The following is a 16,718-nucleotide window of genomic DNA, read 5'->3' as shown; positions in this document are numbered from 1 at the left end:
GACTTCTGGAATTACTATCCGCTCAGTTATTTCGTTAGGCTTAGCTTCTCGTTGGTCTAAAGCTATTTTTCCGATGACATGATGAATAGTTTCAATTACGCCTAATTTGGTGTTTCTTGGGATTTTGACTTGATTTAACGAATGGTTTTCAACTACAATATTATACGTTCCATCTCCCGATACTTTTCCGATAAATTCTTTAATTTTAACTCCTGCCTGCAAATTTTATACTGGTGTAAATATAAATGCGGTGTTAGGGGAAACATACGGAAATGAACCCTTTAGCTGGCCTACAATTACGAGCGACGTCTGACGAGATAGCGTCGTTTTTTTACCGTCGTAATTGCCATTTCCGGTACCCTAACAACTGAAGATGAGCCTTGCCCATCTCTAGCTAGATAAATGCTTTTAGTTTCTCCATCAAGCTTAAATGCGTGTTTCTGAATTGCGTCCCATCCAAGGATACAATCTTCAGAAATACCATTTGTAATAATAAATTCTTGTTGTAAAATTGACTCTCCGTATCCAACGGGCAAAGTCACTTTTCCCAACGTATGTAACTTTTTCTCCCCTACATAATATAAATCGAAATCAAGCTGACTGCAGATCACCTGACCTCTAGGGGGCAACTTTTTAAATAATCTCTCGTGAATAATACTTTTAGACGCGCCTGTATCAAATAATGCTTGTAACGGGACCTGGAAAATTTTTAATGGAATTCTTGGAGTTGATTCATTCGTAATGGTTGTTAATTTCGCGATTTGTCGGGATTTGAAATGAGGCTCTTCATCAACTGACCCGAAGCTACAGTTGATCCCTACTGGTTTCCCTGGATTTGAGGGGAACCTGGTAGGTTAGGCCTATTGGTGTTTCTGAACTTAGGGCAATTATTAGATTTTTGGCCGATGTCCCGGCAAGAATAACATATAGGAGGCTGAGCTTGTTCTAGTTGTTGACGTTGATAACTACGACAATTAGATTGAATGTGACCGCGATAGCCACAAAAATTGCAAATTATCGACGGCTGTGTAGACCTATTGTTGGTATCGTTAGATGATCTCGGAAATGATGGTGTAGTGTTTGTAGGCCTATTCTGTGTGTTTGAGAATTGTCCATTGCCACTATTGTTAGGGAAGCGCGTAGGAAATGGTCTACCATTACTATACTGGTTAACAGTAGGCGTTTGAAAAGAAACTTGCTTCCTTTATGCTGCGTTCGCCGGATAAGAGACGTCGTATTTATTTAGTTGAAGTTTTTTCACGGTTTGGATAAGCTCATTAAGTACGTCTTTAATTTCTTCGCTTTCTATTTTCTTTTCCCCAACAGGTTTATCCCCGTGGTGAATATTGGCAACTGCTTTATTCACAGCTTCTTTTTGGTCTATTATCATCTGCTTAATTTCTTTTAACTCTGCACTGCTATTGTCTTGCGACCCGTCTATGGATCGAATAAACTCCTGTTTTTCGCGATCGGTTTCCAACGCTTCTAGTCTGAGGGCATACACCCGTGTTGCTGCAACCAGTTCGTTAAAATCTTTAAATTCCTTATATTTGACTTTTGTCTGCAATTTGGAGTCTAGTCCCTCAATAAATTTTGGCATGAGAATAACTGCAAACGATTTTTCCGAATGACCTACAGGATACGCGCGTTAAAAAATTTCCTGTATACGTAGCGCGTAATCGACAACTTTTTCACCTGGCTTACGTTTGGCTTTGTTAACCGGGAGAAAGTATGCTGGTTATTTTGAAAATCGTCCAAATCTCTGACTGTTTCTACTCTGGTGGGGGAAGTACAGTAGGCCATGTTGTTGTTTTGAACTGGCAATCGAAATCTTAAATTTCCCTGTTGCGAAGTCTGAGACTGTGCTGTAACGCTGCTCGTAGGCGATCGAGGTTCGCAACAACGTCTGCTGTCCGCCTGTACAGTTGTTCTGGGGAAAGGTTGTGTCGATTTGTAGGCTGGTTGTGTTGTTGCCGAATAGGGCGGTGGACGGTGTGTCGTACTGGTATCGGTGGTTGAGTAGTTCTCGAAAGCGGCGGTACTTGCTGTGGTGCCACGGGTTGCTGTGATATCTGTCCCTTGATATCCAGTGATAGCAGTTGTCTCAATTGGGTTTTGGTCTGGTAGAGCGTTTGTTTGATCTCCTCTGCGAGCTGTACGTTGTTCGGTCTGCTGGCTCCTAGGAAATTGTCCAACTTCCTCAGCAGTAAGTTGATCTCGGGCGTCAGTGGTTCCAGTGGAGTCAGTAGTCGCAGCTCCCGTATGTATAGCGTGAGGTTGCGAATGTCCGCCAGAAATATTTGTTGATAGGCCAGCGATACGGTCTGCAAGTGAATGGATATGTCTTCCACTTCTTGCGAAAGATGGCGATATTGATCCTCTCTGTGTCTGTATGTGGTCCCACAATTCAGGGTTAATTCCAAGATAGCCCTGCCTTTCTGCAAGTTGGTTATGCTGTGAAACTGTCCCAGCAGGAAGGTCAAGAACTGTCTCGCATACGACGTGAAAATCTCTTTCAGCTCGGACCTTCCACACCGTCGATGGGTTTTGGTCGTCTTGATATAGCTTCGTCAGTCGGATGTCCTGTATCAGACGAATTGTCTGGGTCTGAACCTTCGGATCGTTCGACTGGAAATCCGCTTCTCTCTCCTTCAGGCTCTTGATCGCAAGTATTAGGGACGGAAGCTTGCTCGCCCTGGTCTGAAATATCTTGTCGTGATCGTTCTTGACTTTGTTGAATGTGAGGTGGCTCAGGCTCAGGTTCAAGTGATTTTCCATTCGGTGTGTTCCTCGTATGGAAGAAACCGAGAACTGTGCTTTCTAATGAACTAGTTTTGGTCGCTTCTTTGGGAGGAGACTTGGTGAAATACGTTCAGCGAATCTAGAGAAAAAGGAGGGTGATCGTTTTCCTGGCGCTACCTTGGACGTAGCCCTTGCTCGAGTTTTTCGGGAGGGAGTTGTATCAAGCCCCGCTACGGCTTTGTACGCAGCGTTCGATCGTAGTTTTCGTAACTGAGAGTTCTTTGGGTGTACTTTGGGATTCAAAACTGGGGAAGCGGATCTATTAATTGCTTCGGCAGTGGTCTCCAAAGTCCTACCACTCTGAAGTGTATCTGGTGCAAACTGAGTTTCGGTAGTCAAGTTATCAAAATCAAGGGACCGAGCTACGGTTTCCTGATCGGGTAGGGTAACAGCTATTTTGGGCCGAGAGTGCTTGTTTACAGGGGAATGTACAAGTTTATACCCGCTGGTAACAACATCATCATTCATTGTGGTTGAGTTCCAAAAAGCGCTGCCACCATTATGTAAAGCATCCTCCCTCTCGGGTGAATGACTTTACGGATTCAGACAAATATATATTAACACGGAACTCGGAGGCGTTTACCCACAATGATGACAGTGTATTACTAGACTAGGCCATAAAATATAAGGGAGACTACGCGCATAAGAATACGAGAAACTAAAGGGGAAACAAGTGTAAATGGAGACAACGTAAATTGATCTTACCGTAGTAGCGTGAGCGATACGGCGAATTCAGACACGAAATGGAGACGATTGGAAATACAATTCAGATAGGCACTTACGGAAACAGGTAGGCGGAGAAGCACTTGTAAGAGAAACACTAAGGCAAGTAAGGTGTCGAACTAGTGTTGTTGAAGGAAACTGAACGTTTAGCGAGCTGCTAGTTGTCTGATCTTTCTTAGATTTTGGGTTCACCATGAAACATCGCATCTTGTCTAAGTGGTGTGATGCTGTTGACGTGTCGCTATGTCGCGCGTGCAGCCAATCAGAAGGTGTTTGTTTAATGGCTTGATTGGCGTCGTGCGTGCGACTAATCAAACGGATGTTTATTTAATGGTGTGATATGCGTCGCACGTGTAACCAATCACGGAACTTTGTTTAGTGGCGTGATATGCGTCGCACGTGTGAGTCAGACAGCAGATGTTCAATTGGGTCAACGCTAAGATGTCTATGACAAATGGTTACTATGCGGATTACAATATCCGAATAATATGCAAAAGAAGAGTAAATGCAAGAGAGTAAAATGTAGACATAATTATATGCCAAGAGGGAGTAAACATAATATAATAAGAATGTGGGTGTCATAATTAAATGTATTTGTAGGCCTTCGTTACACTAGGCAGATGCTTTCTGTGCTTTCCTATACTATAGAGGCCAAGGAACTTCGACAGTTAAAGAGACTATTTCGGACTAAAAGTTTTTTCGTTAAAGCACGGATGGTAATCAAGTTGCTGATGGGTAAGAGGCTCCAAAAAATACAAAAACATTTCGTTTTTGTAGGGAGCAGTAGTTGCCATTATTTTGCATCGATGGTTCTGTGTTAGAATGCTGGTTACGCGGACGATGCATTTTAGTAACATAACAATTTAAAATGCTACGAAAGGTGTTATTGGAACGTACTGCAGACATCTAATTGCAACAGCAGAGTGGCGCAGCGGAAGCGTGCTGGGCCCCTAACCGTAACCGCCCCTAACCGTCCGTAGATCGAAACTACGCTCTGCTAGTAAGAAATCGAAGGTTAAATATTAAGTCGGTACATTTACAGAATTAATAATTGATTATTTATAATTTGTAAGCCCATTACTACCGTTCCACATTGCCTTCATGCTAAGTCACGCCGACTCACGCAGACTCACGCCGACTCCCGCAGACCCAAAATTGGGAGAAAAGACCGCCTTACCCATTTAGCTTCGTTACCGCGTGCATATCACCCTTGTAAAATAGTAATGGTTAAAGACGAGAGCAGCGCGGGAAAGAAAATTCCGCTTCTTAAGCGTTGGGGGAGGACCTTCCGTCAATCCTTCCCATCATTCAGGACGGGCCTAGGACCAAACCAAGCCGCAGCAAACCATTAATACATCGACGAACAATTAGAGAAGTTTGTAGACAGCTGTAAGGGTAGCCAAGGGTCAGGAGAGGGATATTGCACGCTAGAGGAAGTATGGGAACACGCAAACAAAGACGAGTGGGCACACCTGGGCGCCCGACCAAAAAACCTATACCCCCAACCAACATCCCCCCTAGTAAATTTCGATATCCCCATCAACACAGACCGAAGAGAAACACAATTGGCCCAGCAAAAGACACCGTCAAACAGGAAGGTGTCATTTACGCCAGTGCTCACCGTGTATGGGGCGGGTGCGAGCAAACCGTCTCAAGTACAGGCGAGTACGTTCTTTGAGACGTACGAAAAAGAGTTGACCCGCCTCCTAGAAGCTGGCGTCGACACGAAGACAGCGGTTAGTACCGCGAGAACCCTTGCCCAAGCAGAGCAGAACCAACCAACGGCAACCGCAGACACCCTACAAGGAACCACTAACCCGTACCCGACTTCAACACTACAGGGGGTCACCCCATTACCCGTACCACAGTGGGGCTATGACACGCCCCCCACCAACCCATTTGCCCCATCTGGACAACTCTCTCAGAGCATTACCCACCCAGGTTTCGTAGCTTCGACACCAGTCAACCCGCCATCCAGTGGGCAGCTAAACCCCCACCAGCTAAACACACAACCGCCCCCCACCCCACACCCAGGGACCACAAGTATCAGCTGTCCCTCCTCCGTCACAAGTGTAGCAATAGACGACAAAATTAGGAGGACACAACAGGAACAGGCAATGCAAGACTTTGGTTCAGTGACAATGTTTTGTGATCGTCAGAGGTCTGGTCGTTTCGACGATTGGGCGGCTCACCTGGAATCAGCCCTCGATCTAGGCAACTTCGAGGAAACTAGAAAATTACGCTTAATGAGCTCTAAACTCTACGGAGAGGCTGCTGAAGAATTCGACACATTCAAGTTAGACAATTCCATCCGATCCCAAGAGTACGCAGCAGTGAAAGCACGACTCTTCAAACTCCTCCACTCGACCGAAACGCGGTCACAAAGGAGCGTCGAGTTTCACAACATGAAGAGGGAGCCGGAGAAAAACATGCGCCGCTACGCAAATCGTATTCGTAAGGCGTTCCATAAAGCTTACCCTATGGATGGTATATTATATTCAGCTACCGCCGCATCCCGGGAGCAAATGATGATGGACAGGTTTCTGAGAGGTCTACCCAGCGATATGCAAGTCCCCTTAAAGTATAAAAAATTTGCATCGTTCGAGACACTTATCGATCGAGTCGAACTTACCGCATTAGCTATTGAAGAATCACAGACGAGAGTTAGAATCCATGCAGCATACTCATCAACGAACGCACCAACCCATCAAAATGAACTGACCAGCGTGCTGGAAGCCCTAAACCGCTTAAGCACCATGGTTGACCAAAATGCCACGACTCACAACGCGGAACTACAACAGAGTCTAGCAGAAATGAAAAGGCAATTAGCACAGAGGCCCTCTCAGGTTGGTGGAAGACAGAGAAACCCGAACGTGACGCAACCCGAAGCTTTTAAAAGGGCAGCCCTTTTTTGCGAATTCCACAGCACCTGGGGGTTCCACACCGAAACAGACTGTTTCACCAAGCTACAACAAAAGAACGAGCTTTGCCGCCTGTGCCGGAACATAGGGCACCGACATGATTTCTGCCCTACCACCCGGAACCCTCCACCATCAGGGCATTATGCCAACACTCCAGCGACACCAACCGGCATCCTGCGGTCGCAGCCGGAAAACTAGAAACCACCGAATCAACTGTTGGGCCACTCGGTGGGTTCCCAAAGCCCCAACAATTTGTCAAATCCGTGTCCACCCAAGTTACCACCCCCATAATTAGACTAAGAGTAGGAAATTGTTCATTCAAAGCGTTAGTAGACAGTGGAGCAGGCAAAAGCCTCATTACTAGTCGACTCTTCGAAAGACTACAGCAACAAATGGAAGAATTCAGACACACAAGAGAAGTAGCGGTAAACCTTTTCGATATAAGCAACAGGCGCCTGGCCTGCCAGGGCACCGTAACAGTAGATGTTCTCGTCGAGGACGAGAGGCCCCGTGAACCCTTTTAACAAGAGTTCATCGTCGTTCCGGAAATTATGGAAGAATGCGTACTAGGTTTAGACGCTCTTTATGAACATAAGTTTATGATAGACGGTCGTGAGAGGCGAGTCTATCGAGTGAGGGAGTCTGATCAACTCCAAAACGATGACAAACCCACAATGATGGTGGCTGTTAAAACGAAAATACCTCCATCATCCGTATGCGTGGTGGAGAGCGAGAATAGTGACGTCAAACTATCTCTCGGCACTGCCTGTTTTCTAGTAAAAAACCCACGGTTACCCGCCGGTCTTCGACTGGACCCCTTCGTCTCTACAAAACGTGACTATGGGATGTTCAGAATTGTGATAGTCAACGAAACAAACCACACTATCTCCCTTCCTCGCTACACCATCTTAGGTCATGTGGTTTTCGAGCCACCTACACTCATAGCATCTTGTTCCACCAAGCCTACTACCATCGACCCCGCCATCTTCGAAGCCTCCCTCCCAGATGTTACGGAAACCAGAAAGCGGGAATTGCGCAAACTGCTCCTAGAAAAACAAAGTATCTTCGCATTTCAAACACGCGATCTGGGGAACACGGGTCTGGTCAAACACGTTATCGACATACAGGGGCAAGGGCCCATCCGCCAAAGGCCATACAGAGCATCCCCCCCGTCAACGGGAGGTTGCAAAGAAAATCATCGACGAACTACTAGCAAACAATATTATACGACCCTCCCTCTCCCCTTGGGCAGCCCCAGTAGTGTTAATGAAGAAGAAAACAGGAGACGACCGCCTGTGGATTGACTACAGAAAACTAAATGCGATCACGAAGAAGGACTCCTTTCCCTTGCCCCGCATTGACGACGTGCTTGACCTGTTACAAGGCCAAAAATGCTTTTCCACTCTAGATCTTGCATCAGGGTACTGGCAAATAGAAATGGACGAACAATCAAAAGAGAAGACGGCGTTCATCGTTAAGAACAATTTGTATGAATGGAATCGGCTCGCCTTCGGTTTGACTAACGCCCCAGGAACCTTCCAACGATTGATGAATTTTGTCCTTAAGGAAGAGATAGGGAAGACTTGCTTGGTTTTAGCTAGATGACATTATCATCTTCTCTAAGATTCCCTTAGAACACATATCGAACCTGCGGAAAATCTTTGATTTACTTGAAGAGGCAAACCTCAAGGTGAAACTATCAAAATGTAGATTTTTAGAGACATCAGTCCAGTACCTCGGCCACGTCATCTCAGCAGAAGGCGTAGCACCAGACCCCGCAAAATCGAATCCCTTGTAAATTGCAGAAAACCACTTACCGTTAAAGAAATGCAGTCTTTTTTGGGGTTAGCGTCATACTACCGACGGTTTATCAAGGGGTTCTCCACAGTCGCCCACCCCCTCATACATCAAGCGAGGGGAAACCGCAGGACAGGATAAAATGGGGGCCCCAAAATTCCTTCGAATTCCTTAGGAAATGCCTGATGACCGACCCTGTTCTGGCCTAACCAGATTTCACTAAAGAATTCCTAATTTACACTGATGCCAGCGATTACGGACTAGGAGCCGTTTTGTCCCAAATACACGACGGAAAAGACCAACCAATCGCCTACGCCAGTAGACACCTGAATAAAGCAGAAACCAAGTACTCTACCATCGAGAAGGAAGCCGCGGCCGTGATTTTCGGTATAAAGCGTTTCCGCCATTACCTTCATGACGAGCCATTCGTTATCATCAGTGACCATAGCCCGCTGCAGTGGCTGCAGACGTTAAAAGACGAGACGGGTAGATTAGGAAGATGGTCAATATTGTTGGCTAACCTCAAATACTCGATAAAGTACCGGTCGGGTCGAGTCAATGAGAATGCAGATTTTCTATCCCGAATTCCGGTTAATTCAGTTCGAACAGCCCCTGAAGAAGATGACGCCATACTCCGCGAACAGAAAAAAAATTCATTTTGTATAGACATAACAAATTGCTTAGAACATGGAACCCTTAGTGAAGAGAATACAGACCAGATTTGTGCGAAAGAAATCGAACTGTATGGCATTGCTGGTGGCCTTCTGTGTCGTACGCAAGAGCCCATCTCGAAGAAGTGACGACGGTTCGTGCAACAACAAGTGGTGGTTCCCTTCAGCCTAAGAAAACAGCTATTGAATGAGTATCACGACTCCCCTCTATCCGACCATCTGGCATACCAGTTGACATGCCTCCGGATTAGAGACAAATACTACTGGCCAACAATGCTCTCCGACGTAAAGGATTACTGCCTCGCTTGTAAACCCTGTGCCCTCCAACGACGATCGAATCTTCGGGCCTTCTTAAATCCCCTAGACCTCACCTCAGGATCCTTCGAGGTCTTAGGGCTAGACTTCTTAGGGCCAATTCAACCACAATCCCTGCAAGGGAACAATCACATCCTAGTAATTACTGATTACTTCACGAAATGGGTAGTAGTTATCCCTCTAGCAGACCAGACCGCCCTTTCAACGAGCAAGGCGCTAGCAGATAGTCATTTTGTATCATGGTCCCCCAAGGGCCATTGTCACCGACCGTGGTTCGAATTTTTCGTCCGAGCTGTTCTCCTCACTTTGTAAGACACTTCAAATTAAACAGTTGAGGACCACCACGTACCATCCACAGACTAATGGCTTAACCGAAAGATTCAACAAAACCGTAGTAGAAATGCTATGGTAGTAGAAATACATGGAACAGGGTTTCTCTAAATGGGAAGAAGTGCTAGACCCAGTTGCTTTCGCCTACAGGAACTCTGTACACTCCTCCACCCTAGAAACCCCCAACTTCCTAAATCATGGCCGCGATCCAGTAGTGTCTATTGACCGATTTTTACAAAAGCCAGCAAACATCATCGTCCCATCCGACTAAAAAAGCCAGCTAATGCAACGTCTTCACGAGGCCTTCTTATTGGTTAAAGCAAACTTGGCCCAAGCCAGGGAACAGCAAAGGACCCAGTACGACAAGCGGGCTCGTGAGCAAGCATTCAACATCGGTGACAAGGTGTTAATCGACGTAAGAACGCAAATGGCAGGCACAAGCAAGAAACTCATCCCCCGTTTTATGGGGCCATACCGCGTCACAAAAATCAACAACCAACACACCGTGGAAATTCAAGAATGCGCGGGAAAACAGACCCAGTTGGTGCACGTAAACAGGATCAAACCCCTGTATGAATCTATGATCTGGAAGGAAGAACCTTGCGTAGATTTCCGAGAGAGCCGTGATCACCCCATACCACCGGAGCTCACCAACGAACTTGAAGGACCACCCCCAGCGGATAAAGAGTACGCTCTGCAGGAAGAACAGGATCTTATAGATCTCGACTCCGGTCCATCCCCCTTACCAGAAGGAACGATAACTTCAAACCTCCACAAAGGACCAAACATAAACCTCTCTTTCACCCCGGAACGACTCTCTTTAACGGCTTGAGAGCCAGTAGCCCCACCATTCCCCCCCGTAGCACCCCACCCCAAGCGCCGCACTGGCATACGGCCATGGAGCGCCCTTAGACCCCCCAATGGCCGTGACACGTAGCGCATCCCCTCGTATAAATGTTAGATGTTTAAATATAATTTGAGTAGCAGCCATATGAACACTTCATCAAGCGTAGTTGACCATGTGCCTTTTCACTACATACCATGCCGTAGAATAAAATCCGTTACTTCCCTATGTATCATTGCAATGCATTTCTTGTTTTACTCGTTATTTCATGCTATTCACCGAATCGTATCTTCGATTGCCTAGATTATTGTTGATGTCCCTCCTCGCCCTCCTGTTTTTTACCCCCTTGGCTGCATTTAATGCCACCGTGTGTAACTGTGATGGTGCGGCAAATCTGGGATTTCTGAAGTTCACGGAGGAAGACTGCTCTTTTGAAGACGCCCCCACTCCACCGGTATCCATTACGTACACTATCTACTCTACACTACCAGAATTTAAACGCTTTGCTGGCCACACGTGTAGCATGTGGGTATCCACCACCACAGTGTACAAGGACTTCATGCAATGGAATCAAGTGTCTTACGGCCGCAACCCCATCGAAGTGGATGCAGCAACGTGCCGAAGGATGAGAGACACACGACAATGTCGAGGAAAGGCGATGGATATAACAGGGCCCAACTCGTTCACCCTGGAAGGCCACCCATTCGTGGAAACCAGTTGGCTTCGGACGGCGACAGAAAAGATGACCAACTGTCGCCTCAAAGAAGTGACCTTACAGAGCGAATGCCCGAACTGTACTATCAGCTCTCCACTTGGCGACATCCCTGGAGCAATAAACGGCTCTTTCAAACACAACCTCGTGACCCTCGTCTGGGACGATTCCTGGAAGGAAGCGAAGCCCTGCGAGTTAAGGGTTATCGAAAAGGGAATGGGCGTCAAGCACTCAACCGAAAACGACACTACCTTCCGTATTCGGGACCCAATTAAGCAGCTGGATTTTATATATTCAATGATAAACAGTTCCGTCTGTGGAGGAGGAAACCTCACTGCCTACCATCCGGTTCTAGGAATGGACAGAGTCGTCATCGTGGTTCGGGAAGCGGCCAAGGGAACCGATCTCGTCGAGATGAGGCCCAATAACGCGGACGCCAGAGCCAGAAGGGCGCTGTCCGAACTGACACGGGCGGAGATCGAATACGCCAGTCATACACAATACATCAGAGACTTCACAATGGATATTTCAAACCACCTGGCCCAAGAAATTCGTAACCTGCAATGCAAAAGCCGGAAAACCGCCTACCATGCCGCTACGACGACTGCACAATACGACGGATGGTTAGCCGCTAAGCATCTGGACCTTCCATTATGCACCAAGCTACTGGCGGTCGGGGCATCCGTGTCCGTTTTGCAGTGTTTTTCCAGCAACGTCACCTTTGGGACGGTTTTCACGCCATGTGGAGCCCAACCTCGGTGGGGCAACCAGACCATCAACGTGGAAGGTTGGGAGCTCACGAAGTACTCCGATTGCTACTGGCACGCAAACTTCGTCAACTTCAACGGCAAAGCCCACACCTTCAAGAACAACACCTGGATGCCAATCAACCCCAACCTAGAGATACAAGGCCACCGTTTTATCGACACTATGCCCCTGGAGGTCGATAACTCGTTGTGCATGATACTGCAGTTGCACCCAACAATAACGTCGCATCCCCTAAGTGCTTCAACCATCATGGCCAACATCCTGGCGTACATACAGATGGGCTATGGCACAGAAATGTCGGGCGAACGACACGTCAACACAGTCCTCGTCCACCCCGGACAAGCACAATACATCTCCTTCATGGCAAGGATCGGATACTGGCTTTGGAACTTCGGCATCATTTCGGGAGTAGGAGTATCCATTGCTCTGGCTTTCCGATTCTGCGGACTCGGTTCCCTCCTGGGTCTTTACATCCCTTGCTGTCGGTACTCGCCACATCCCGTGCAGTTGGTTAACGCCACCTCAGTCTGCTCATCGAGACATTGAGTTGGGACCCCAAGCAACCACCAACTTGGCCCCAACTGCTCCGGTCACCATTGTCGATATACCCCCGCCACTAACTCCCGCCAGTCCCACAGGGTGGCTAGGGTTAAACCAACAACCATACCTCATCCCACCCATTTCACATCCTCGTAGCCTAGCCCAACACAGAGAAGCAGCAGCCCTCCTCTCGCGTCCCTAGTATTAAAACCCCACGCGTTGATTGGCCACCTTAATTTTCCATGTATCATGCAATGTCGTAGATTTTATGTTAGTGTCCTTTAGAATAAACCCACCCAGAATCGTGCAGAGTATACCATGTACCCCATAACACCCCAACAACCCTTCGATACCAAGCCTTCCTAATCCTTACCACACTCTATCCCTAGGCTCGAACCCTCCCCCCTTACATCCACGGATGATCGGGAAGACCAGAAAGGTGGACAAGCGGCCTGGATCCCCAACCAGGACGAAGAAGACATCCTCTACTGCGCAGACTACTCGTCTGACATGGAGGAATTCCAATACGTAGCGGCTTGCCCAGACGACGAAGAGGACATCCTGTATTGCGCGGACAACCCCGACGACGACGAGGTTATGTACGACGCAGACGTCCCTGATGACATCGACGACGTCTCCCTACTTTCGGTAGATGACCCCTAGGAAGAAGACTCCTTTTTTTCAGGCACCTCCACCCTCCCCTTAGATCCGATCGCACTACTCGAAGACAGGCCCTCACCATACTGTATGTCACTGGCCAGTGATGTCCAGGAAAGGGGCATATACATTGCAGCGCTAAACGACATCATCGCGAGGCTTCGTGGCGGAAAATGCAATGTCAGCTTCGTCAGCAGTCATTTCTCCCTGGACTCCGACGAAGAAGACCTGGCAGCAGCGCGGTATGTCGAACGCACCTATCGGTTACCCCCACAAAAGGAGCCGGAGTACGGATGGGAGATCGGTGAGCTGGACGCGTCCGGGAATCATTCGTGAAGCCGCAAGGAGGAGCCCTGGCCGCGGTCATCCACCCCTTGTGACGAAGGAAGAACCGCCGAAGAATAACTGACCCCCTTACGACCCAATTGCCCTACGCAATGCTGATTGCGGGACGCAATCTTGTAGGAAGGGGAGCTATGTAAGGACTCCCACTAGAGTTAATACTTTAAGTAAATTAAGTTTACTGCATTTATTTAAGTGTTTGTACAATCTTATACTCCTTTTCCCCACCATTGACCTCCTTTCCCTCGCTATCTCTTTTATGACTGTCTTCCGCTTGACCGAAGAGTCGATGACACCCAGTCTTATCATTGACCTTGTTCTTTCTTTCACACCAGTTCGCATGGCATGCCAACTGGTGGCACATTCCTTCATCTTTATTGCCCACGCTAACCTTTTAGCGTCCGCATCTTGGGTGTGGTATAAAACCCACCGTTCCTCAGATGTTCGGGTCAGTTCTCGTTTTAGCAGTCGTGTGTAGTTGTTGCACTTTGTGTTCCCTACTATCGTGTAGAACCCTAATAACAAGTGTTGGAGAAATAAACGATTCGTGCCAAGACTCGCCGTACGCACTGTGTCCTCTTATACATCGCCGCTCCCCACTGCCAGTCCGACCCGTGCTTCCAGACCCGACGTCGCGGCACTCACCGTCACCAACAAGGCGTCAACATGTCATCAACACCAGCGTAAGTAAACTTCAATCTAACCTAGCTAGCTGTCCTACCTTTTGTTTTTTTCATATCCGGGCAGCCGACGTGCCGTGTGAAATTTAAAATATTAGTAAAACCGCATCAACAAAATAAATAGGAAAGGGTCTACTAATCTACTGGGTATAAAGTTTCTACGGGAAGAGGGGGGTTATCCTCAGCTTCGGGGTTTGGTGCATCATGATGGAAATGGGCACATACCATATCCATTGATCCCTGGATCGCTGCCAATCGGGACCTGCAAAAAGGCCTAAGAACATCCTAGACTCAGTGTCCAGTTGGGTGAGGCAGTCTTTCAGGACCCGACCAGAAGCGAGGTGATGGGAAAGGAAGGGTAGAAGCTGACATCGGAAAATCTAAAGTTTTTGCCATGGTGCGAGGTTGGAGGCGGCAATCTTGTCAAGGTTAGGGATAAGGTCAGTGGGAGGACGAAACCACTATTTCCCGCCGATCGGCGTGCCAAGATATGTCTCTTTGTCGTCTGGTCCCAAGCACCGAATGGGTTGAGTACCGATTCGGCACAGAGCCTCAGACGGCTTGCCTTTGTGAATGACCAAGCAAGCACACTTTCCGGCGTTGAATTGCAGTCCTAAGGTGTCAGCGGTGAGGGATAAAATGTCTAAAATACTTTGGAGCTCGTCAGGAGAATTGGTAACCACGGCAATGTCATCAGCATATACCGTGGTCTGACGAGCGAGCCAAGGATGGAGGGTGATTGCTGTGGTGCTGAGTTCAATCTCCGGTTATGCCCTTTTAGTGTAGGGCCATCTCCAGCAAATCCACACACTCCGCATTCCCAGTATTTCAAAAGTCGGAGTGGGTGGGCTGTCTCTAGGTGTCGATGAATACTACCCATGGCTCTGGTGTTCTGTGCCAGGTTAGTCCATTCGCACCTAGGACATTTGGTGGGTCCTCCAGGGTATCTTAAAATTATTTTGTCCCCCTCGATTCTACAAGGGGGAAAAGTGGGGAGATGCGAGTGAGCGGGATTTGGGGACCCCTGCGAACCACCGATTTCAGAAGAAACAGTGAGCTCGTGGGATTGGCGGAGAATACTGGAAGAAAGGGACTCAATGCAGGGCCTTGCATGCCTGCCGGCTGAAATAAAGGAATTAAACTCCTTTTTGCAGCCAATGCAGACATACTAGGTCGTGAACTGAACCCCTCTCTTCGAGTGTCGATCTTTGATGTGTTTCTCCGCCAACTGTCTCTTGCGTTCCTCGGTCCAGGTCCCGTTACCTCGCTCACCCTGGCAAGCTCGTTCCCCACATCTTAATATGTTTGGCAGAGGAACTGGGATTTTAATAGCATTCCCATGGAGTCTTACTCTAGTAGCGTTTCTACTAGATGCTCCTTCCTCTGCCATTCTAACCCTGGGACCACTTTCGTAAAAGATTAAAAGGAAGAAAGGAATGAAGGAATAAAAAATAGTTTAAAGAAAAGAGAAGAGAAATTATGTAAAAAAAGGAAAGAAAATAATAAAAACGTTAAATATATTGGCTATTGTTTTAAAAAAGGTTTCAAAAAGGTTTCACGAAAATAAGGATAAAAGATCGTCTGCTCATGTAAACAAACGATAAAATCGGGAGCTCATGAAAACAGGTCTGCTTCGCACCGACTCTATAGAAAACTCTATAGCTAATTTTGTCAGCATAGGTTGTTCAGTTGTAGAATGCTCGCCTGCCACGCGGGTGGCCCGGGTTCGATTCCCGGTCGATGCATTTTACGTCGAATATTGACATTTCATTAGAAGAATCCCTAGGCGACCGTAACAAACACAAATTGCGACTAATCAGTTTCCCTAGTTACGTCACCACTTGCACGAACCCTAAGTATATCGCTACATGCAGTTGGCGAACTTCACCTTCTCTTAACATTACTACATTTTTGGTAAGCTACCACTTACTTGCGCATCATTAATATGCAATTTGAAATAAAAGTATTATTGAATGCAATTGTCAAATGGTTTACACGTCCACAAAGTCTAAGGATTATTGCCCTGAAATAGCTGTCACTCTAACGTCATTGAATGATACATTTATACATGAAATGCTGAACAAACCTTCTGATCTCAACGTGATTTGAACACGCAACATCCTGATATAGAGTCAGGCGCGCTACCATTCTGCCATGAAATCTGGCAAATAATGTTCTGTTTTTCAATCAAATAATGCACGACATTCAAATGCAAGTGCTACGTACGCCATTTAATTTTGTTTTTGGAGATCTGTAGTACATCATTAAAGTTAGGTAGAAAGATATTTTTACCTCGTTTTTAAGAAATATTTTAGATTTCAAGATAATTTAGAGTTATTGTGTGTATTTCATTAACCTTGTGAGGAGCTTCAGAATAATGGTAAACATGCGCTGTAAATGTTGAAGGAAGATCCCAGTAAATATGTTGGAGATAAGCAAACTGAGTATCTCTAATATGAATGTGGCAACGTGGCTCCTCCCCCCACCCAAGCTGAAAAGCGGGGAAGTGCCTTCTGCAGGGGATCTCTCTTGTGTGGGTGTCATGGTTGACAGGTAAGAGTGTCCTATTGACGGAATATATATATTTGAACTTAATAAAGAACCTCAGCACCTGAT

General features: G+C 47.0%; 1 protein-coding gene and 1 pseudogene across 1 annotated transcript; both read left to right on the top strand.

The window, feature by feature from the left end:
* The first annotated feature begins 5,615 nt into the window (after nucleotides 1-5,615).
* Nucleotides 5,616-9,043, top strand: LOC123470634 (annotated as a pseudogene).
* Nucleotides 9,044-9,842: 799 nt separating this feature from the next.
* LOC123470633 lies at nucleotides 9,843-13,086 on the top strand. Its single transcript, XM_045171173.1, has 4 exons — nucleotides 9,843-10,374; nucleotides 10,558-10,588; nucleotides 10,698-12,368; nucleotides 12,813-13,086. Exons 1-4 carry the CDS (start codon nucleotides 9,843-9,845, stop codon nucleotides 13,084-13,086), a joined length of 2,508 nt encoding a protein of 835 aa, XP_045027108.1.
* Nucleotides 13,087-16,718: the final 3,632 nt, after the last annotated feature.

The sequence above is a fragment of the Daphnia magna genome, linkage group LG3, assembly GCF_020631705.1.
Source record: "Daphnia magna isolate NIES linkage group LG3, ASM2063170v1.1, whole genome shotgun sequence".
NCBI classification, from domain to species: Eukaryota; Metazoa; Arthropoda; class Branchiopoda; order Diplostraca; family Daphniidae; genus Daphnia; species Daphnia magna.
This window is presented reverse-complemented; position numbering and strand designations above follow the sequence as displayed.